At 48.6% G+C, this 23,429-nt stretch overlaps 1 protein-coding gene across 1 annotated transcript in view; it reads right to left on the bottom strand.

Annotated features, from left to right (window-relative positions):
• cnksr3 (cnksr family member 3) overlaps positions 1-23,429 on the bottom strand; it is a 29,890-nt gene that overhangs the window by 4,864 nt on the left and 1,597 nt on the right. The window contains exons 2-7 of the mRNA XM_076161595.1: positions 10,350-10,513; positions 6,102-6,304; positions 5,373-5,460; positions 1,518-1,559; positions 518-637; positions 244-303 (exon numbers count right to left, since the gene is read on the bottom strand). Of these exons, the coding sequence (XP_076017710.1) occupies positions 244-303; positions 518-637; positions 1,518-1,559; positions 5,373-5,460; positions 6,102-6,304; positions 10,350-10,513 (677 nt within the window). The remainder of the gene's footprint in view (positions 1-243; positions 304-517; positions 638-1,517; positions 1,560-5,372; positions 5,461-6,101; positions 6,305-10,349; positions 10,514-23,429) is intronic.

The raw sequence follows: 23,429 nt of genomic DNA, 5'->3' as shown, positions 1-23,429 counted from the left end.
TCCCTCAGACAACTGGTTTGTCCTCGGCAGGGTGGGAGGAGAGTGAAGAGGAAGATGTGGAGGAGGATGAAGGGGAGGCGCTCAAGTACAGCAAGTTACTCCGATAATGATATGAATAGGAATAAAGGAGTTTAGAAGTTTGTTTTGTTCTGTATCAAACTGCAATAAAGTGGCCCAGCTGCAGATCTATACTGAATATGGATGAGGAGGAGGGGCTAAAGGACCCGATGTCCTCATACTTACATGTTCTGTGGTGCCAGTGATGACATGTAGGCCGTCGTAGGTAGACTTGATGTACATCCCCTGAGGAGACGAAACCAGGAGAAGCCCTAATTAATGTTTTCAGTCAAAACACAATATTCCCTCTGGCAGAGAAACTATGTCACAATGTGTCACACGTGATCTGCATTCTTGTCTACGGTGACGTCAGGAAAACAGGAAGTGGGGCGATTGCGGAATCTCCCAAGAACCCTAAGGAAGAGAGAACAGAACAGCATGATGCGGGAGCGTTCCTTACCAGTCCCTCCCCTGGTTTGATGTTGGTCAGCTGGACCTCGTCCAAGCACGCCGACTGGCTCAGCAGGGGGTCGGAGGTGGTTCTCACGGTCTGATCGCAGATGCTGTTCAAGATTTTGGACTGGGGGGGGGAAAGACGACAAAGGAATTGCGTTAAGAAATGAAACTAGGAGGAGCTCAGGAACTTGGCCGTGTGTCTAATCTGCTGACGTGACGTCGTCTCTAAAACCAGCGGAGGCATTGTGTGTGTGTTTTATGTTAGGACATAAAGAACCTCTTATCCTTCATCAGCTACTTCCTTCATCAGGGGCAATTATCTTACGCTCTTTGTAAGTGTTGTATTCATGTTTACTGAGAGTCCTAATGCTAACAGAGGCCATTAGTCTGCTATTAAGTGGATGTACCCAAGCACGAGGCACTGCTTTATGCCGCGTCCCTCGCTTGATTGAGCCCAAAAAGCATCCATTTGTCATCATTAGAGGCCATTTTGTCTTTTTTTTATCGCGGTCACATGCATTTTGAACAAGCTGCTTTGTAGAGGAAGCAGAGACGAACCAGAAGGGGGGAGAGGAGGGGGTGATAGTGAGAGAAAGTTGAGGAAAAATAAGATAAAGGAGAAGGAGATGATAAAAGAAACAACAAGGAAACACAGGTTGAGAACAAAGATAAGGAGGAAGCGAAGGAAGAGACACTGAGTTCACGGAGGGTGTCTAAGAGAGAGAGACGAAGCGCTGGAGGAAGCCCGGCGTTCAACCAAGGAGTCTGGACAGCGTCAGCAACAGGAAACACTGATTGATGGCCCCCGGGTGTATCAGAACCTCCCCCTCCGCTGGGGCACGGACCTACAGTCCCCTCTGCTCTACTCGCTCAGAAAACACGACCTCACCGCCGAGAGGACGTCGCATAACTCAAGTGCGTCAAGAGACATTTACCCCCCCCGACGGTCAAACAGACGTTTCCGCCAAAGCAAAGGCAGAAGAGCGTCGATAAGAAGCACTCACCACTTCAAGAATCTTCTCCTCCATCTCGTAAACGCTGCAGTCCTGTAACAAAGAGCAAAGTGGCGTTAGATGTGCGGATGTTACATGCGGGCAGTAAACAACCGGGAAGAGGAGGAGGAGGAGGAGGAGGAGGAGAAGGTTATTCAACGGGTACTGAGTGAGAAAGTATAGGGGTCGAGTAAATACGATGTAATCAACATTCCAGATATAGAAACTGAGAAACATGGAGGACAGCCACAGACACACAGCCTTTACATTGAAATGACCTCCCTGCCTAAATCATAGGGGAGCTGTAATTGCGTAATTCCGCGTGAAGCCCGAGTTTGGCTGTAACGTAAACGCGAAGACGACACGGCAGGGGGACGCTGGCGTAAACCGTGTAATAATGTGGAGAGAAGTTCTGTGGAAAACATTTGGAGGCGTCGCTCTTTCCCACAGTTGCCGTCTAAGATGGTGGGCCGGTGGACGCAGGGGGGGTCAAAGAGGTCACGAGGGAGCTGTGACCCCAGCTCGTCTGGGCACGGAACTGACAACTTCTTCTTCTTCTTCTATACGCTGGCTCACAAGACCCAAGCGTCCCTGAGAGGCAGAGCAATCTCGCTAATCTCCGCGGCGGTAGGAGCGGCAGGAGTTAATGCGAGTGAGGACACCTCTGCATGTTTCTGGGCAAAGTTGTTCCTAATTTAGTCCTCAACCCTTTTGGTGTGAAAGCTCCCATTATCTGCCCAGTCAGCTGGGACGGCGGCGGCGGCCCGCCCCCTCTGAGAGCTCCTACACGGCGCTGCGGTCGGACTTGTTACAGCTGCTTTGACAACTGTGTCTGTGTTGTTGGTGACGGGGGGGGGGGGGGGGGGGGCACCCTGGTTAGGTTGGGGGGTGGGGCTACGGGAAAGCCCTGAGGACAGGACCGTCATCAATCAAACTACAGGTGAAACATTTCTGCCAAAAGTATAGGGGAGAGAAAACGCTTCAGTCGTTTCTCCAGAGTTTTCACAACAACGAGGTTCTGTCGCCGCCACATGAAGAAGAAACCGGAGCTGTGGCCCTCGCAGTGTTAGTGACATGCATAGACATGTGCCAGCTACAAAGCCGGCGCTGCTGCTCTTTGTAAATCCATTGTGCACACAGCGAGGGAGCAGGGAGGGAGGGAGGGGGGGGGTCGAACAACTTTTTCCATATTTCCATAGCTTGCACATTCCTCTGGGTTAAAGGGGAGCGCCTGTGTTCAAACGCACTTGGCTCGTCACACTGGCCCGGGGGTTTTGTTTGCATTGAGGAGCTTTGCCTGGCTGTCTGAGGCTGTGGGTGACGGCTTCACATCAAAGCCCGGGGACATCCCGTGCTCTCCGGCGTCTCCGTCTCCAACCCGGAGCTGCGAAAACTCCCGAGGACATCTGCGTTCCAGCGTTCCCGGTTCTGAAGCACAGAACCCCTTTGGTACATTCATACAGCGTACACGTGACTCCACAGCCACATTTCCCTTTGCCAGCGGGCCAAACAGAGAAGCCAGCATGAACACGACGTGCGGAGAAACACAATCATAATACGTTAGGCTTGACATACAGCAGTGCTATAATTACGTCTCTGCATGATATACTCTCCAAAATAAGCTATGGATATATGGTGGTTTCACAAGGAATTTGGATGAGCCTGCATAAACACGCAGCTACGTATTCTGTGTAGAATGACTCCACCGCCAGCTGCGCCAAGAAGGATCAGCTAAAAATATATATTCTGATGTTTCCAAGGTCTGTTTGAGACGAAACAGTAGCATCCTGCGCCGGACGCTGATCTCACGTCTTTGTCCGTCTGCTAGACAGAAGCCAGATCGTAATTAAGCGCTGGGAGTCTGACGGGCAATTCCCCAGGCGTACTGATCCTTCGCTTTATGGATCCGATCCCGCAGCCGGCGTGGATCAGATGACTCTCTGTGTGCAGCTCGGCGGGGCCTTTTGATCTGCCGTCGTGGCGGATTTGCACGGTGGAGCAATGAAGTGGTTTAGAGAGAGAGAGGGACAGAGAGAGAGAGAGAGAGAAGTGCTGGCACGACGCTGGTGTGTAGCTGCCTTCACACCAGGGGGCGGGGGGAAGGAGAAGACGAGAGCCAAGGATAGCAACGGTGAAGATTTGACCCGCCGACATCCTGTTATTCATAAGACGTCGACGTACGATGGACGGATTTGTCAAATTTCTCTCCTTGGCCTGCCTACTGGAATTTTTATAGGAAAGAAAAGCACGAGATGAGAAATAAATCCTGTATCTCCTCCAAGATCCAGGATCGGAAAGTAAGAACAGATGAGCGCAGGGACAGAAGAGAGATGTGATCGGTGAAAGACCTCCTCAGCCACATGCGGGCCGAGCCGGGGTGATGCCTTCGTTCAGTTTTATGCCCCGTGTCCCATTGTGCCTGAACACACAGGGTTCGCTCAAGCGGGACACATAAATCGAGCGTTCTGAAAAGCTTTCATTCTTGGCCGAAGTTCATGAAGGAGGCGGGCGAACCTCACGTCGCCCTCCCGCCTCATGAAGCTAATCGCCGTGGCAGACTCCCCCCCCGTCTGATCTATTATATCAACCGGGCCGGAGCGCGAGAGGCGATGAGTTATGAAGATCCGGTGGAATTCAATTGCTGCGGAAAAAGCGAGCAGGAAGGTTCAGGTTTGGCTCCGGGGGTGCAGAGAGGTGAGGCGTGAGCGTTTCTGCAGTTGTGCTCGTTGCTCAATCCTGGCGTGAAACACGTGAGAGAGGCGGAGGAATTTCTGCCTGCGATTTCGTTACAAATCTCGGGGAAACTTCAAGTGCGTCTCTCCTCCAGCTGTTGTGAGGAAAACCAATCACTCACAGTTCTGCCGGACCCTTTCAGCACCTTACCAGGAGATTACTCCACACCATATTCACAAACCCCCCCCTCCTCCACCCCTCCGCTTTGAACGGTGTGTGGGAAACCTATACCCCCACTTTCCCCCAGATGACCGCAGCCGAGACACCCACAGTAAATCAGGAGAGGCTCTGAAACCCCAGACCCACGTGAGGAAACGGGCACTGTGGGAAAGGATTTCTCTTAATGCAATAAGCCTCCAAAGAAATCACACCTGCAGTCGCGGCGGACGCTTTCACTTGAGCGAGTTGCAAACAAAGACTAAAGCCGGCCACTCCTCTTTGTCTCGGGCTCGAGAAAATCCAGCACTCCAACTTTTTATGAAACCCGACAAGAAGCGAACGCGCAGTTGTATCATCCATGATGCAACGGCAAAGCAACCGTCTGCAGAAATACGACGAATATGCACGCGGGTCTCTGGCAGTCAGCTGGACCTCCTCTTCATCGCTCGCTGCATTAAATCTACACACAGGAAGTGGTCTCAGACAGCGGGTGGGGAGGAGCGGGGGGGGTCTCTCCCACCGCGAGCATCTCAGAGAGGCAAAAACAGGAACCACATGGCTGAGGGAGTGAGGCGGCCCGAGGAATGTTGGCAGGCACCTTTCAAAGAGCACCAGTGGGGTGTTTTATTAAACTGTAAACACAAACGCTATGTTTAGCAGTAAACCTCCCCCGCCGCACTATGGGGGTCTCCTCATTAGCCAGCAAGAGAGGAAAAGTTAATCCCAAGAAAAACATCAGCGTTGGCTATAACGTCCTCAGACTGCTGGCTTCAGGCCTCACGTCACGGCTGCCAGACCACATTTCCCATAACTCTATTCTTTTGCACTTTATCCCGCGCGTCTATGTCCGCGGGCTGGTATGTGCTGTGGAAAAAAGTTGAGGAAAGCGTGGATGTCTTTCCCCCCGGGGGCTAGCTACACGTGCTGCTGCTGCTGCTGCTGCTGTGTGGTTGAAGGAACTGACGGTGTGCAGACCTGTTGAACTGTGGTGGTGAGATCCAGGCACAGCTGGATGATCTTGTTCTTGGTGGCGGTGAAGTCGCTGATCCCCGTCAGAGGCGTCCTGAGAGCAGACAAAGAAGGAGAAACAAAGGAAGCGGTGTCATCAGCATATGGCTTTATCGTCACTAATTGGAGATCACAGTTGTAAGCGTGTAACCGTGGCACTCGCTGTTCCTAACAACGACTAAACGCTGACGGAGAATTAGCCACAGAATCTATGAACATCGAGTTCCACAACAAGCCCGGTGAACCTCGCTATGATTGAGTGGCCACGGGCAGACTTGGTTATAATATTTCTTCCCTCGTCCTGCTGAACGTACAATTATTAACTACAAAAAATGGTTGCTAAACATGCGGCGCCAAACCGCCACAGGGCCTTCAAGTATGCTGCAGAGGCCCGTCGTGTTACATTAGACCTGAAGACAAACACGACCAGAGGGCGGACAGCAGCCGGCTAGATGATGCATTTCTAGAACGTGTCTGTGAACAATAGACGGGTTTGTTTGACGGTGCGTTCACGGACTATGGAATGTTTACATATTCATTCACGTGTTCGTTGTAAAGCTTTCTGCAGCAGACGTGTGTGTTTTCAAGTTAGTCAGAAATTAAACGATCCAAATCCAATTCAAAGCCTTGTAAGATGAAGTGAAGTAGACCGTTGCTAAGATCTTCACATACAGGTATGATTCTGGTGTCATTTACCTGTCCAGCCAGGCCAGGAGGCTCTTTGCGGCACCGATCAGCTCCACGACGGAGGTGAGGAAGTCGTTGGGCGGCTTGCGTGAGGCGGTGCCGTCGTACGCCGGGCTTTTCCTGCGGTCAGACGTGGCCATGTGCAGGCCGTTGGTGGCGGCTCGCATCCTCACCACCAGATTCTTCAGGTTGTCCGTCTCCACTCCGTAGTTCTGAAACGAGCAGATTACATCACACGAGTTAAACCCAGACGTTAAGTTGTTCATGGATAATTAACTCTACGTTGCGATAATCACAGCAGAGTTGTCAATCAAACTCAAGGACAAAGCAACAGCAACCCTCCTGCTCTTAAAATCCGGATCTGGGAGGCCCCGCAAGTCTTAATTCTTGGGGAAACATGTTGTTTCCTGCACAATGAATGGCTGTAATCACCGCTTTGACAGGTGAGATTTAAGATTGCTTGTCTGTTCGCGTAAACTGCGGCGTGAAACTTCCTCTCTGTTCTCCAGGTTTGTTCTGGGCCTTCAGGTTAGGGTGTGTGTGTGTGTGTGTGTGTGTGTGTGTGTGTGTGTGTGTGTGTGTGTGTGTGTGTGTGTGTGTGTGTGTGTGTGTGTGTGTGTGTGTGTGTGTGTGTGTGTGTGTGTATCACCTGACTCCCATCAAGCGGAGCAAAGATTGCATTCTTGGTTCTGGGTTACTTCCTGCTTTAGCATTCCGTAAATGTAGAGGTCATTCACGTGCACTAAAGAGCTTGGCACAGTATCAAGGGTCACACAGTGCAGAGAGGACCTGCTGTGAGGTGAAGTACCTCTGCATTCTTTACCAATACGACTAAGCTCCTTCAGAAGGTATGAGACCCAGTATAAACATCAAATCTGCTCCAGTATGAGACAATGTTTTTCAGAAGCATAAGAGATTCAGTGGTGACTCAAGACGATCGCTGCTGTAAATTTAGAGTGATTCCTCGATCGCTGCCACCTTTTCTGAGAGACATCTTCTCAGGACAAACCAAATTACATATTAACCCTATATATTCCGGAACAATTCCTTTAGCGACCAGAAGTAACTTGAATCACTCGCTTCCTGTGTACTCCAACATCTCCAGTTGTCTTTGAGCTTCTACTCCTAGACATCTAATGACCTGGACGTCTAAGAACTTCTACTGACGTAAGTACATGAGTTTGAAGTAATCGGGCAGGTTAAAGGTGAGCAGAAGAAACGGCAGCCTTGCTCTAATATCCCTTTGAAAAAGGTTAGACTGCTCAGAGGATGAACACACGCTGCCAATCACTTCACCCGTTTCGGTCGCCATGGAATCACTGCACACGAGTGAAACAGGAGCTGTAGGCAGGCACGCTTGTGGTGTACTCGACATGAAAACTACTGTGCCTGAGGAAACATCATAAAAGACGAGCAAAGATGAGAGAGAGAGAGAGAGAGAGCGAAAGAGAGAGAGAGAGAGAGAGAGAGAGAGAGAGAGAGAGAGAGACAGGGGGAGACACGGTCTGATGGTCTCCATTCACTTATACACAGAGTGAAAATGGAGCATTGGTACAAAAGCGACGTGAGCCTTTCCAGATCAAACGTCCCTGTTGGCTTCGTCATCAACGAGCTAATCACAGTCACAGCAGAGCTCAGCCTGGACCACAGATGTCCGGCGAGCGTTTGTCCCACGCTGCCAGCTGAGCGAAAAAAAAACAACAACAACCCCAGAGTAAAAATCTGTGGCTCAGATCAAATGCTGCTTCTCTTGCTAAGTGAGCGCCAAGTTTACGTTCTCTCAGAGGCTTTTTTATAGACATTCTGATAAACTAGATTCAAGATGGTCGGGAAAGCTGTTTTCAAGGTTCTTGTTAGGCCTCCTTGAAGGGAGTATACGCGGATATAAGTGTCCTTGGGGAAATGGAGAGTGGATATCACAACTCGGTACTTCCTGCCCTCACTGTATGCGTTACATAGACCTGTCTGTAAAAGATACACATGTACGGAGCCTGGCCTCTGGTGTGCGAGTGTGTGTCGTGTACACAGGACAGATTCTCCCTTAAAGGCAACAGTCAAACACATTTACGGCAGTTCCAAGGCTTGAGAAGAGTCTTGTGAAGAGTCCGGGCGATCTGTCATATGAATTTGATGGCGGTTGGAGTGTTTGTGAGTGTGGAGAGGGGCTGGCTGCTCTCTCAGTCGGTCACCAGGGGTCTAAGAATGAATCAAAAGGTGTTGGGTTTCTACATCAACTCTGCAGAAGACATCATGGCTAAAAGGAGTCTGGTTTAATTAATTGAAATGTTCTTTCTATGTCCCAAGACGACAGTTTGCTCTTTGGCGAACAGAGAAGCAGGATATGTGGGTCTGCAGGTCCGTGTGTTAGGCCGTTTATCAGCCCAGGTCCCCGTGATATCAAAGGTAACGTGATCAGACGAGATCTGTATTATGGAAACACTGTGACAAAAGGAAGTCTGTGACGCAACAGTCAACAAAGAGAGAGAAAGTGGGGGGAGGACGCAGTGTGGGAACGTGGGGGTGTTTGTTGGTGCTGGCGGGCTGCGTCCCTGATGGTAGCAGTGACCTTGCCTTAGTTTAAGCTAATTGAATCGGGGGCCTCACTTCCTCCCAGGGGGGCCGTGGAAGGACGAGGCCTCATTCTTAATACAGACACAAAAAAAACATTTAACCACAAAGGTTCCACAGGAGGTGTGAGGTTAAAGGCTGCAGAGAGTGCAACATTCCTGCCTGAAGTTCTAAGGAAAAGAGACGGAAGATGGAAAGGCAGCTCTCCAAGTACTTCCTCGATAATGGCTTCACACAGAATGGAGCAAATTTGTGAAGCGAACTGAAAGGAAAATGACTTGAGGCTTCACGTCCACCAAGATTTAGAGAAATGTGAGCCTGATAGTAAGAAGAGGACATAGGTATGGACACACTGCAAGAACTGTGATTAAGTTCAGAATGACAAGGTCTTATCATGAAACAAGACAACTTCATTACGAAGTGATGAGGAGCAGAGAGGGAATCAAACAGAGAACGATTAAGGTCACAGGGCGATGGTGGAGTCAGAGAGATCAATCAAACCCGAACGCCCGCGTCCCAATTAAACTTGTATACTCTCCTTAAAAGAGATTTGTTGGCTGAGACCTTGACGTTGCGTTTACAGTCCCGCCTACATCGTACAAACTCAACACTTGTGGCCCCAGCGCTGCACGCATGAGGCCAGCAATGAGGATCAGATGTGAGCGGATCGCTAACCGCAGACTCCAACGCACGTGTCCCGATTCCCAGGGGAATCTCTGCTACCATCTACGCCTCCAAATGCTGAGGTGGCGGACCACCGACAGAAATATTCGTCTTAAGAAATGATCCTGATCCACACCCGGAGAGACGAAGCCTTCATCTCATACTTTCGTGTCACTTAAGTGCTAGATATCTACTCTCGCCAAACATTTGATGTAAAGCATTTTAGGACAACATAAAGAGAGAAACGCTGACGCCGATCAAAACGCAGGGACCACAATCTGCAACTTTTATGGCACAGGAAGTGATAAAACTCCAAACTGATCCCATCTGCTAGAAAAAACCTGGTTCTCCTTCAGTCGGCGGCATGGACGCTTTTCATCATCTTGCAGTCTTTAGTCGCTCGCTGAAGGCGGAGAAAGTTTCGCTCTGTGGTGACGGACGTTGCGGTCAGGAACCGCTGACCTGCCTGACACTTTTGTGAGTGTGTTGGAGGTGTGTGTCTGTTCTGTGTGTTCAGTATATTTAAAGCCAAATGCCAGAGATTAGCCGAAAAGACAAAATAGGTCAATGACATCGTTTCTTGCACGTTGGCGCATTGTAGCTATGTGGCGTTCACTTACCAGGCAATAGACCTGTTATGAAGGTAATGCTTCGTAAACTCTATTTCTTTGTGTACTGTTTAGAGGACAAAGGCCTTTAACATGAAAAAACAGATAAACGAGAGAGAAAACAACTAATCTCTTATACAGATCAAACCGTTGCCCTTCACTACCTGATAGCCGCCCTTATCTGCCTCTATAAACATCACCCACATCACTTCAAACTGACATTTTCAAGCCCAAGGCCCATGTGGTCTGATCTCCTCTCGTCTCTGAGCCACGCCGTTCCAAAATGTCCCCCAGGGCTGCTGTAAGTGTTGCTGCAGCTTCTGAAAGTGCTCTGTTAGAAAGTCTACCCCATATCCCTGCAGCTGTACCAATACACACACACCCGCACGCACGCACACGGCGGCAGGGAGCTACTGACCAGAGCGCAGAGCAGGTCCACAGCTTCCAGCACCAGCTCCTGATGGCCGATCCTGGCTACGCCGAGCTCCTCCAGGTCCTGGTGGGTGATCTTCAGGAGCTGCTCCCCGCTGATCTTCTCCCGCTCAAAGTTGCTAACGTACGTCTGCAGGCTGTCATCCAAACCTGGACAACACAAGTGGAAGAGGGTGAGGAGAAAGAGAAGAAGAAGAAGAGCTTGTCAAACAAATATTGAAACAAATGTAAAATGCAACAAAAGCACAATTACTGCTGTGTTGTTATTGAACTCTGTGTGTGTGTGTGTGTGTGTGTGTGTGTGTGTGTGTGTGTGTGTGTGTGTGCGTACAAGGCAGATAGGGAACAGGTGGGACAGCTACAGTATCTTTTCCAGATAAACACACCATAAACAAAGTAACGGCTGACCCTCTGCGTACGTTAGGCTGGTTAAACAAAAGGCAGGTATACGAACTGTACGTTTGCGTGCAAGTGTGTGTTTTTCACTCAGTGTGTGTGTGAGAGTGTGGGTGTGTCAGTAAACATGCCAGTTTTAAAGACGCACCCCCCCCCCCTCTCCCCCGTTAGCAGTAAGTGAGTCGTTCCACTGCTCTGGTAATTGTCTGAATACTGAAGCGTTCATGTTTCATGTGCCCCTCCCTGTGTCCACAACGTGCACATCGCAGGACCCTCAAGTGGTGTCGTGAAGATGTCGTCTCTGTATGCGAACATGGGCGTGTGTGTGTGAGAGAGTGTGTGTGTCTCTAGCTGTAACCGCCATCTTTCTCTCTATCAAAGAATGCATAGAGGGGGCAGCTGCAGCTCCATGGCCCCGTGCCCTGCTTTTTCTGAAAGACCCGTCAGCTGCACACACACACACACACACACACACACACTCTCTCACAGACACACACTTATAATAGAGAGAGACAGGGTTTTGCAGATTCATGTCCACTGGTATCTGGGTCGATTGTAGCCATTAGTCAAAACAAAGCATTTAATCCTCCGCTGAGAAACTCGATGTATAGAAGAGTACGGATAAAGACTCAGGCTCAAGTTCAGACTTTCACAGAGCCTTCTTTGCATTCCAAGCAGGCCCGGCTCCCTCTGAGGAGACGTGGACTCGGCTGCTCCTCTGTAACAGCCTTCCAGCTGTGGCGTCTTCGCTTCATGCGCACACACACACGTGTGTCTACTTGTTGCTTTTGGCACTTTATTGGACAGAATTTAAAATACTGGAGGATGAATGGACTCCGTTGTCGCTCTTGACCAAGCGGTTCCTGGCTTTATGGATCTCTGCAGCCCTTTGCAACAATGACCATCAAAACAACAGAGGTGGAGCAGGTCAAGGAGAAACTCTAGCTGCTGTTTAAATCCATTAAACCGTTTAAAAGATGGATCATTAGCATTTGAGGAATGTGGGAAGGTTCTGCAAGATGTTTGTGAGAGCTTAATCATCTCCACTGAGGCAAAGGGGAGATCTGTTGCGGCGGTTTAACCATTAACCCTCATGCGAGTCAAGTCCAGTTAGGTTCAGATTGCTCTCATTCCTTGACGTGACAATTCCCAGACGAGACTTTAGGGAATGTTAAGCTTAACCCCCGGCTTGGCCGCGGAGCTTGTTTAACAGTGTGAGAGAGGGGCCGAGTGTTGGCTGCAGCCCACGACAACACACACACACACACGTAAGCCAAACACAGATACCGGATGAAAATGACGAGATCCGCCCTCTTGCTGTGTGACAAAAAAAACAACATTTCCCATGGAACGCTGCCACGCATCACGCCGTCTGTCCTCACCAACAGGAAAGAGAAGCGTTTCGGGTTACGATATCGCTTTACGCCGATGACATCCTGTGTGTTTTCAGCCATGTTGTCCTAGAACCACCCGGAAAAACAAGATACGGAAAATACCAGCACCCCCATATGGAAGTGAGGGACCCAGAGTCTCATAAAGGCGGCGTCCATTCCTCTTCATCAACACTTGTTTTCAACCTACGTCTTCCCTAGCTTGGACTTCAGAGACTTTCAGAAATTCCAGGTCACTCCGGGGTCACAGCTGATTGACATCGGTTTTTATTCGGGCCAATTGTTTGGTGTGCGAGACAGAGACGTGTGTCTTTAATGGCGCCATTGATAGAAGGGTGGGGTGGGGGGGGGGGGGGGAATACAACCAAACGTGTGCTGCGGTCAAAACTAAATGACGCTCCTGTTGCATTCTGGGGCCCTCGGAGGAACCCTCTGAACCTAACCTCTGTCACCATCTGAATAAAAGAGGGGTGTCCTTACAGCGGGCTTATAAATCATTTATTGGAACGAGATCAATGGCTGTCGGGGTATGTGTGTGTGTGTGTGTGTGTGTGTGTGAGAGAGAGACTATCAATTTTCATTAAGGGAGCAGAAACGGTAAAGGAGATAGAGTGTCACGTTATTGTGAATTGAGTCAGAGTGGAGGCGGCGGGGAGGGCAGTGTGAATACTTCTCAAAAGGCTGAAGGGGGATGAAACGCTTTTGGAGGAGTTTTACGGCTTGGCAAACGGCCTCAACTCGGAGCTGCCTGGTGGGTGTGTAACTGCGTAGCGGAGGCACAGATGCACGCCGCACAGTGACAAATGCAAGCGCTCGGCCAACAAACTGGCCGCACAAACAACCTACGGACGACAACTGTCTTAGACGCACAATTAGGCGACAGACGGGCTTGAAGGGAGGCAAAGGCGTAGAAAGGATTGTGGTTGGTTTCTATCACAACCAAGAACGGGGCAGGCAATAATGTGTTAAAATGTGAGGACCGTAAAGGAGCCACTATAAATAGCCACAACAATGGAACGACCCGGCAGCAGAGTGAGACAATCTGCTGTAACGTGAGAGTCGGACATATGGCTCAAAGAAGAAACTCCTCTGAGGATCAGCACACAGCATCTGTATGAAATCTGTCAATGTCATCAATCAATAAAGAACCACGTGACAGGAGGTGATTGGCAAACGGCTGTGCTTGAGTGTGTGTGTGTGTGTGTGTGTGTGTGTGTGTGAGTGGCACCTGCTGTTGGCTGTGAGGTCTTTCTTACCACCCACCGCCGACCACTCAGTAAACAGTGATTATGTGTGGAACAGGTTAGCAACACAAAAGCTTCAGTGTATGCATGCACGTAGATACGAACCCACACACACACACAGACACACACACAAACAGAGGCATATTTGTGGACAGCTGGGAACGCAGGAAGAACAGATACTTGTTTGGCCCGTCCAAGTGGATCTGTGGACCCGGTTGGAGTCCTTGGGGCTCTGCAGCCTACTTAAAGGCTGTGTAAGCAAGCACACATTTTTGGCAATCTAAACAACAGACCCCCTCTCCCCTCGCAAAAGACTTGGCTATTCCTGTCATTATCTCAACAATTCCCATCCGTTGGACCAATAGATAGGATTTGATCAACGACGCTTCCAATGTGACCCTCGGTGGCTCGTTACGTTATATGGTTCACAAACTCTCTCTTGGGGTTTGATTCCATTAGAAAAAGAAGAAAAAAAAGCTCTTTCCTTCTCACCTCCCCCATCTCTCGCCCCCTCCCTGTGTTCCCAATAGGAGGTGGTCACACACAAACACAGATACAGGCCACTATCCCCACTGGGCTGGCCTGTGGAAAGGCTACTGGGTGTAGAATAGCAAAATGCCACTGTAACTCCACTGTCTTTGGTTCCTCAGCTCGGCCTCTGAACCTGTGGGGAACGGTCAGGAATTTCACTCATTGTTCTCCTCTCAGCGGATCCATTGTGGGTATTCACAGCGCTCGGGCACAATGGCCTCTGCTCGGGCCTGGCCTGTGCTGTAATTAGAAAGAGAGACAAACCTCTCGGTGACGGCTAAGCTACCCTCCGATGCATGACTTCACAGGACGGCAACAAAGCCTGTACACAAAGTGGTCAGGCACGTCCAGTGGGAACTGGGAACTGGGAGCTGGGTTACACTCTGGTGCGCTACGTCGCACCCTACGTACATGTTGTTGTTGTCCTCAGCTGATACAGAATGTTACAGCCTTTCAACAGAGGAAGTCGTGGACAAAGATGAGCAGCAGGATAAGTTTCACAAAGATTAAAAAGTCAGCAGATACATTACAAAACAAAACGCGGGCAGTAACAACAGAGAAACCATCAAACTGAGAAAGATTCAAGTAAAAATACAAGCAACTCAAACAGAATTGTCCTTCTCAAAGTCCAGAAACTCAAAGGGATTAAATCCACTGGATATTCAGGCTACAATGTTCCCCTTTTCTCGGCCAGGCGTCAACGTTATCTTATGTTTCTAGACTATATCTGTAGGAGCTGAACACACATTGTCTCAGTTGTTTTAAGAAAATGAAGATAGTGGACTTTGACTTCTGGCAGCGCTGAGACGACGCTGGACGCAGATGATCTCTGTTTCTTTCTAGGACAGCGTTTATCCCCGGCCCTGACCCCGCACTCCCACCTCATAATCTTATCAGCGCTTCCTTCGGCTAACAAAGAGCGCTTCACTTCATGTACCCCTAATGTTTAACACAGGCAGCTACAAAATGGCTGTGACGTTTCCAGAGTGGTCGCTTCCTAAGTGAGAGAAAGCAGCTGAGCTCTCCGTCTACCCCAGCGGGCTGACAAAAGCGGCTCTGTCTCATATGGGGTGATGGATGATGACTGATGGGAGAAGAGAGGAGGGTGGGTCAAAGTTCAGAAGGCTGACTTGGTTGATGCGCATCAGCAGCTACGACTTCCTGCCGCTGGGCTCGGTTAAGCCTCACCTCTGGCAGTACATGAACCCGGTCACACCGCATGATACCGATGCAGGTTAAGGAGCTTTAGGTGTTGCGGGTTGGGGCGGTTTTGTTTGTATTGACTGGGAGGAGGAAGGTGAGAAGTGAGGTGATGAAGGTCAGCGCTGAGGTTATGAGAGGAATCTGCTGCCGCACGGCCGGACACATGACGAGCAGATCAGGAGAGAGGAGAAAAACAAGATGAAGCAAGAAGACGAGAGACGATGAAGCAGACCGCCACAGGCACATTAGTCAGCAAGCAACAGTTGTCGCGGGAGTTATGGGTGTGAAAATATGGAACAACCGGTTGTCAGGGTCACACCTGACACTGTGCGTTCTGTGGTTAGACTTCTCACAAATGCAGTTTCTCAACAACAAGCACACAGCCCGTCATCTGTTACCGTTGTTTACCGTTTGGTTCTACAATTCCGCCACAGTGCCCACGCCTTCCTCGCACACCAGCATTCTCCGAATATTACAGACGCTTTGTTCCAAAAATGTTTCATCCAGGTGCCAGTAAAGCCGCCCAGCTCGTGTCATAACAGTGAGAAACCCAGATAAGACGTTTGGGATGGTGACTCAAGTAAACATATGATCTTTTCTGTGATTCACATGTTGTAGAGTCATTTCAATCAACAAGCATTGTGCGTAATTAGAAGTTACGGAAAAATGTGTCATCGAACTCTCAAATCACCCTGAAACATTGCTCAATGGAAGAAAGTAACGGATGTAGCTACACATGCGGGAAAGCAACGACGCAAATGAAACAATTTATTAAGAATTCTAAGACATTATGAGTGACAAACTGATGGCAACTTCTCTTGTTGTGGCCTGAGCTTTCTGTTCACGAGTAACTAAGACAGATTCAAGCCTATTTGATTGTTGATTCCCCCAAAACTGGCAATGGAAACAAGTTGTTACGCACTCAAGGAGCCGGCAACCTCAAGCGTCGTTCAAAGTTCAATCACATAACTTCACCTTAAACGATATTAGCAGCCTAAACATAAACTAGTATGAGCAGCAGGAACTGTGTGCAGGTGTGAGTGTAGGGGCTTCTTGTGTGTTGGAGCAGCGGCTGGTGCAATAACCTGTCAGGCCAACGTAAACATCATCACTCCTCCAACCGCATAAACACCAGCTAAAGAAAGCAACAAAGGACCACGAAAAAATGTCCCCAGCACCCCTCCTCCCCCTACGTCACCCACCCGAGTCCCTTCTTGTTCCTCCACCCACCGCGGTCTTTCCTTTTTCCGGGCCCCTCCAATGTTCATATTGTTGCGGTTCCGCCTGTTGACAAGCGTCCCAAGATAGCCGCAGCCTTTTGTGTCTCGAAAGTGCAGAACACAATGGAGACTATCACTTTCGGAACTTGGGAATGACCCGGTGTTTTCCTCGGTTTGATCGCGGGGCAAGTGTTGCGCTGACAGGTGATGCGGACCCTCTGTCTGTGTGGCCCCCCGAGGATCCCTGCTGAAGACGATACTTAATGGATAGCCATGTTTGTGTGTCAACAGGGCTCCTGTAACTCCCGCTTTGCTACAACCTATACATCCCTTCCCTGAGAAGAAACTGTAATTAAAGGCTGCCGTTCAAAGGCGCAGAGACGAGAGACGGAGATAAAAAGGCCCAAAGACAGGGACAGGGAAGGAAAATTGCCACTTTTAAGAGGTGACAACCCCCATTAGAACTTCAGCCTGGGTTCAAAGTCGTAGCCACGGATAAACAAACAGTTAGAAAATAGGGAAGTATAAGTTTAGCGGTTTCATCCCGTTACATATATGGTGTATGAACAAGGTGGCCCCGCCTACTGATTACAGACCAATTTAACAACAGCCATAATAGCCACCGAGGAAAACCACAATAAAGACAAACACAGTTTGAGGGAGGAAATGTGTCCCACGCATCGAGTTAGTCAGAAAAACAGATCACAATACCGTGGGAACGGCGTTGTTCAGCAGACAAACCAATGTATTTGGGAGAATTTTCATAAAAAGGCTCACATTTAAGACTCAAAATACATTTCCTGAAGAAAATGGTATGTGATTACAATTGCCAAAGAAAGGCCTGAAAGATTGAAGCCTCAAGGCCTCAAAAAAGTCTGAAAGGTTTCTGTACCAGAAAGAATGAAGAGGTTTCAAGCTGTTTGAGTGACAGCTAAAGCTCAAACCCTTTGAGGCAGCCAATTGTTTATAAACAACAGGTGTAGCCAAATAAGCTGAGACACAGAGCTGAGTAAGTCCACTTCCAGCAATCACAGTAATCATGTCATTTGTGCTAGTATGTTGTCCTGAAAGTGTGTCACTGATTGTAGAAAGAAATGAACTTTAGTTCAAGTGTAGCTGGTTAAAATTCTCCCATGTGGTACACAAAGTTAACCACAGCGCCTGTTTCTAATCCCCGTAAGCATTTTTGGGATAAAATCCTGCTAAATGCCATTAATCTCCCAGACAGTGAAACCTCAAATCCTGTGGAACAGTCTGGCTGAGAGAGCAGAGAGTTTTCACGGACAAGCCTCACGGAAGATCTACTACAGGAAGACCGGCAGCGAGTTCATCCCTGACCCACGCCGGGTGATGTCCAGGCACGTATCTGAACTGAAGCTGCCTGCATTCCAGCCCGGCTAAAACCCAGCAGGGGAGCACCGGCGGCTGGCAACAAAAAGATGAAGCATCGGCTGGAGCTGTAAACAAAGTCCGGGGTTGCTATAGCGACGCTGGGAAGCGAGTAGAATTTCCTGGCGGTGGTAGTGGGGTAAATAATTTGGCTGAAGTGGTTGAGGAGAGGAGTGGAGAGGAGGAGGAGAAGAGAGGAGAAGAGAGGAGAAGAGAGGAGGAGGAGGAGAGGAGGAGGAGAAGACGCTGGGAGTGCATCCACAAGATTTATAGCTGGCTTGTGTCCAGGTCAGGAGAGGAGGAGTCGGGGGTCAAAAAGATTGAGAGCATCATTACCCTGCTCTACTCCTCTGTGAAGAACCAAGAGAAACAACAAACACACACACACACACACACACACACACACACACACACACACACACACAAACACAGGCCAGAAAGAGAAGAAGTCTGATCAAAACAAACACTGGGAGAATGTGCGAGGTAATGGCTTTCCCACATAGTTCGACGTCACCATGCAGCCTACAGGTTGTGGGCAGTTGATCCAGTTCTCCTCGCTGTGAGAGGTGAGGTGTGTGTGTGTGTGTGTGGATTGGGGAGGATGAGTCATCTTCACTTTCAAAGTATGAGCAAGCCATATCTTGTCACCAAAAAGTTTTACACAAGTGCTAGATTTGATCTATTAGAGACAGAGACCATGGACACAAACCACACACACACACACACACACACACAGACCTTTCCCACCACATTATGTCTGCAGAGGTTTATTTGCACACCCGTCAGCACCTGTTGTGGTGTCTCCCTTATGGCCATGAGGGATGAAGAAAGGGACAGTCCCGTTACGACACGTGAGAATTGATTGTGGGTAGGAAGCGTCTAAAAATGGGACGTGACACGCAAACAGAAAAAAGCGCAGGTGAGAGCCAAATGAAAACAGTGCAGGATAGACAGAATCTCCCATGAGTCCCGCTTCAGATCTGCAATCTTTGTCAATAAGGAGTCGCCACTCCCTGCTTAAACAAATTCAGGTGTCGACGGGCTTTTATAATCCAAACGTGTGACCTTTCAGAACACACATTTCCAACCCATGTCCTTTTGTGACGCCTATTGAGTCCAGATCAAGAGAGCAAACATGTGTTGTCTGAAACTTAAAAGGGCCAACTGCTGTTTTTCCGCTCTAAACCGGAGCATGAGGTGAGATTTGTGGAGATCAGCCTCCGGGGGAAGAAAGAGGCCTGCAGATGATTGACTCATTAAACAACAAATTCCGGTATAACAAAGCACGTCAGGGTGGATCCCTCGCTGTTGACCTGGATCCCATTAGATTTCACACACATCAGATTCTTAAGGTTATTAAAGGCCGTGTCAATGAGCTGCCTGTTGCTGCTTTGTTTACACGTGTGATGACTTCTCTGCTCTGTGTGTTTGTGGAATCTTCTGTGAAGTCTGTGGGTGACATTCAACTATAATCCCTGTGAAAACAGAAGCTTGGCACCGCTCTGTCACCTTATCAGCTTTATGACCTCCACCGTAATCGAGTAATATGAGACGTTGTGTGCTGTGCGCCGTGTAGAACTGTAAGCAAACCCGCACAAACACACACACACACACACACACACAGACGGAGTGGAGCTTTCCTTTAATCTTCCAGGTGTTTTTGGTATTACGGCTAAAACAAAAGCTTGGACCCATCCATCTTGTCACCACCCGTAGACACCACAGCCGTAGGATCAGGGCATTGTGATGGCGGCCCTGGGGGCTCATCAATGCACCCATCAATGGAAACACCGACTGGGCTATTACAGCTGTCTCGTCTATCAGCAATCCCTAATGTAGCCGGTCAAACAAGAGAGCTGACAGACACCCAAGACAGTCACAGGCCAGAGAACACACAACACACAAGCATGGAGAGATACGGCCTGGATGCTGACTAACGTGACACCAAGGCCGTGGTCCGAAGTCCAATCTGACCAATAGTTGTGAGTCGGTAAAGGGTTTATTTTGAACTGTGGGAATATTCAGATGAAGGAATTCAACCTCTCAGTCTCTGCTGGCAAAATGGAAAATTTGGACAAGTCTGAACATGTTTGACACAGCCTCTGCTTTGGCTCTGATCCAGAGGAGAGTGCCCAGCTGAACCCAGAACTGAGTTCAAACTATTAATCACTTTCCAATTATAAAGACATGACATTTCATTATTACACTGTAAGCTGGTGTGTTTGATCAGCAAGAGACGCCATCACGGTTTAAAGCAACTGGTGGCTCCAAGTGCTAAGAAGGACATTGGTGCCATGTTTTGACTCTTGACTAATGATGCTAATGGCTTTAGTTTCATAGTTAAGAGCATAGTTGACTGCATTCCTATCATTTTCTGTGGTTATTTGAGCATAACTCCATTAGTGGTGCTTTGATAGCAATATCAACGATGCCACACACTTCCTTTCGCTTCCCTGCACCAACATGAGTCACTCAGCAAGCACAGCTCTGAGCTCTGGCCCGGTCTGCAGTCAGAGGCTTTAATATATTGTAAAATTGTCATTCCTGTGACTTTGAGAGTCGGCCTCCAGGCACTGCCATGACATTCAAACTCATAAAGCCCAGTGTGGGCATGCACACACACTTAACATCCCAGCATGAGAAGCTGGTCAGCGTGTGACCTGCGTTTCCACCTCAGGTTGGAGCTTTTTGTTCCCATGGCTTAAGCACCGTGCTTCACAGTCCAGTGCTCGGAAAGCAGAATGGAGCCAAATAGCCTACAAGTCGGACTAAGCCTGATCATCTGGGAGATTTGCAATGCACATTTGAGATTTGAATGAAAAGCAGACTGGCCTGGACGTTACACGTTGTATCCTGTTGAAATGTCAGAGAACTGTTGGCCACACATGCAAATAAAAACTGATTTCTGGTGTACTGAATAGTCTCTCTGTTAACGTGTCGCACACATCACTTAACAAACACAGTCAGAGACTCATTTAGCTGTGAATTCAGCTTTGTCCACCATTTAAACTCAGACTCCTGATCACAACAGTGACATTAACCATTAATGATTTCTCCACAACTCCCCATATGGTGGCGCTCCTCAGGCTATGAGGCAGAGACACCAGGCAGTGTGAGAAACGGGCCACGACAGGGCCGACAGGGACTGAACCACGACCCTCCCATTCAGCCGGCGCCCCCCTGGGAGAATCTTCTTTCAGCGCTGCCACTGAACTCTCAAGGTAGTTTTCTATGGAGAGGTAACATGGGTATCTGCTCATCCATGGAACACAATAGGTGAGCTTTAAAAGTTGAATGACCGAAAACTGGCAAGGGACAAAAGAGCAGTTTGGACTTAGAGGTAGTTTAAAGTGAGAATGACTTTAAAGGGAATAAAGTCTCATTCCTTCCTCGTACAATCGAGGCTACACTACGAGGGTAAAGGCTTCTACTGTAGTACAACACTAAGGGTCTATGTTAAGATGGATTAAACACCTGTTCGCCCAAATGGATTAATGATCCTGGTGGAGGTCATCCAAACATAGAACTGCAGCGGCTCTAAGTCTTCCACTAAACCAGAAGCCTTAAATAAGGGTGAGGGGTCTGCACTACGTCTGTTCACACTCCACTTTAGGAAGTCTCCCTTATAGCCAGATAACCATCAGAGGGTCATCACTGGCCACACCTCACAATCACCATCACAGATAAGGTTGCTAAAGACGCCTGCCAGTGAAGCCATCGGCCACGTGCGCGCTAGAATCCTGACGTTTGCGAGGAGCAAAAACGTAGCACTCGCATTGTTCGTCACCTACCTGACAAGCTAATGGCCTCCTTGACACCTTAGAGCTATTTAAGAGGTGTGACCCCGGCCGGGCCTTCGTGTGTCCGTGTGACATCAGTTGTACCACTTTAACACACAACCCCCCCTTCATATTATGAGGCATGTGAGCATGTGTTCAACCAGTGTTTGACGGTGGTTGATATGTGATCCGACTCCACACTGAAGCCTTTGTTGATTTGATTAGTCAGTATTCAATTATAGCAAACACTGGAGTGTATCCAGGATGTGCTGTGCTGTGGAGGGTTACGTTAGCCCACGGTTTGGACTTTTTAAGGAACAGTAGTCAGGCAGCTTTGCATGGTTGGGATGCCTTGTTAAAACTTGGCAGTGTTTGTGGCGCTACACAGGAGGGTGGTGGAAAAGTGGAGAGTAGAAAAAAAAAAAAGGAAGCTAGTTTGTTAAGTGAAAAACTGCTGAGACGAGCCGGAGCTAAACATTCCCCCAACGGTGCCCAGCCTTTCTTAGCTGAAGCATTACCCGAGTGGATTCAGGACTAAATTTAGACGATGATAGGCAGCGAATCACAATAACGTCTGACTTTGCAAGCTTTGGTATGTGGGTCACTGTGTCTACGTATCTGTGTAACTAAAACATACTCTATATACTGTTTCCCCCACATCACTATCATTAAGAGAGTGCAACATGTCCTCAGGCTCAGTTGTCCCTGCTCGTGACATATGGTATTCCAATCACACGACACCTCGGGTCCAGCTGGGAGAGCTGAGCCTACTGCGGTGAAGCCGAGGTGCTGCAGGGCGACCTCAGTCCGCAAACAAAAAAAAAAACAACAGAGCTCCAATTGAAAGAACTAAAAGCCCTTTCACTGGCAATAAACAGCCACCAACTACTGCTTGATCTCCTTTAAACAATGCAAGTGATTAACAACTGCCTCAATACACAAAAGCAGGCCCTGTTGCTGCAGAGGAAAACAACCCCAGGCACAGCAGAGCCAGGAGCCACGCACAGAGCTTTCAGTGACTTAATGTAGCCACGTTATGCATGGTGCCAACAGGTCAGCATGAGTGTTTTCAGCACGACAACATGACATCACAAGCAGGGTTTCACACTTTTGGTACGAAAAGGTTACACAAGTTACTCATGGAGGGTTACAACCTCAGCGGTGACATGCTGTGCTGCAGTTGTCTATAGCGGCCATTCATTAGGGAAACAAAGGGCTTTCTTCTCTATTGAAGGAGCTGGCGTCTTCAAGCCTTCGAAGTCACACGTCTTCATCACAAAGATGCTAAACACCACTGCGTGTGGCGTTTCCTCATGTTGCAGAATGAAAACAAATCTTTCAAAGTTACAACGAGCAAGCATTGCCAAAACACAGAGGACTTTGTGTCAGCTTAGGAGATAGTATAGAGATAGAGATGCTATCATCCAGAACGTCTACTGAGCACGGACTGAGCCGGAACAGCTGGAGGTTAGAACAATCAGTGGAGTGTGATGAGCGCTTTAAATGGCATCAATGTATCTAGACACTTTATTGAAAGTGGCCAGCTCTGACTGTACATTTGATCCAGGTGTTATAAGCGAAATAAGTCTTTAATCTAATTCAAAATCAATTTCAAAGTGGGTATAGTGCACTAGGACCTAGAATGTGAGATTACAAGTTGATTTACAAGCCTTTAACTGATCTATTTACAATCGCTGTAGGCTTTCTGCGCATTTCCTCACCTGCCGTACTTCCTCTTGTAAGCCGATTAAGCACAGTGTCGTATTTATGAATCACAGTGGACTGCACCTCATTGTTAACAGACTGAAATCTACATACATTGCCTGATTTCCAATTATCTGCTTAAAAGAAAGATGAGCGTTCAACATCTCCTGCCCGTCAACTGCGATTGGGTTTGAAACCGACATTTGACA

The sequence above is a fragment of the Genypterus blacodes genome, unplaced genomic scaffold, assembly GCF_046128005.1.
Source record: "Genypterus blacodes isolate CSIRO-AG114 ecotype Tasmania unplaced genomic scaffold, CSIRO-AGI_Gbla_v1 ptg000112l_1, whole genome shotgun sequence".
Lineage (NCBI taxonomy): Eukaryota > Metazoa > Chordata > Actinopteri > Ophidiiformes > Ophidiidae > Genypterus > Genypterus blacodes.
This window is presented reverse-complemented; position numbering and strand designations above follow the sequence as displayed.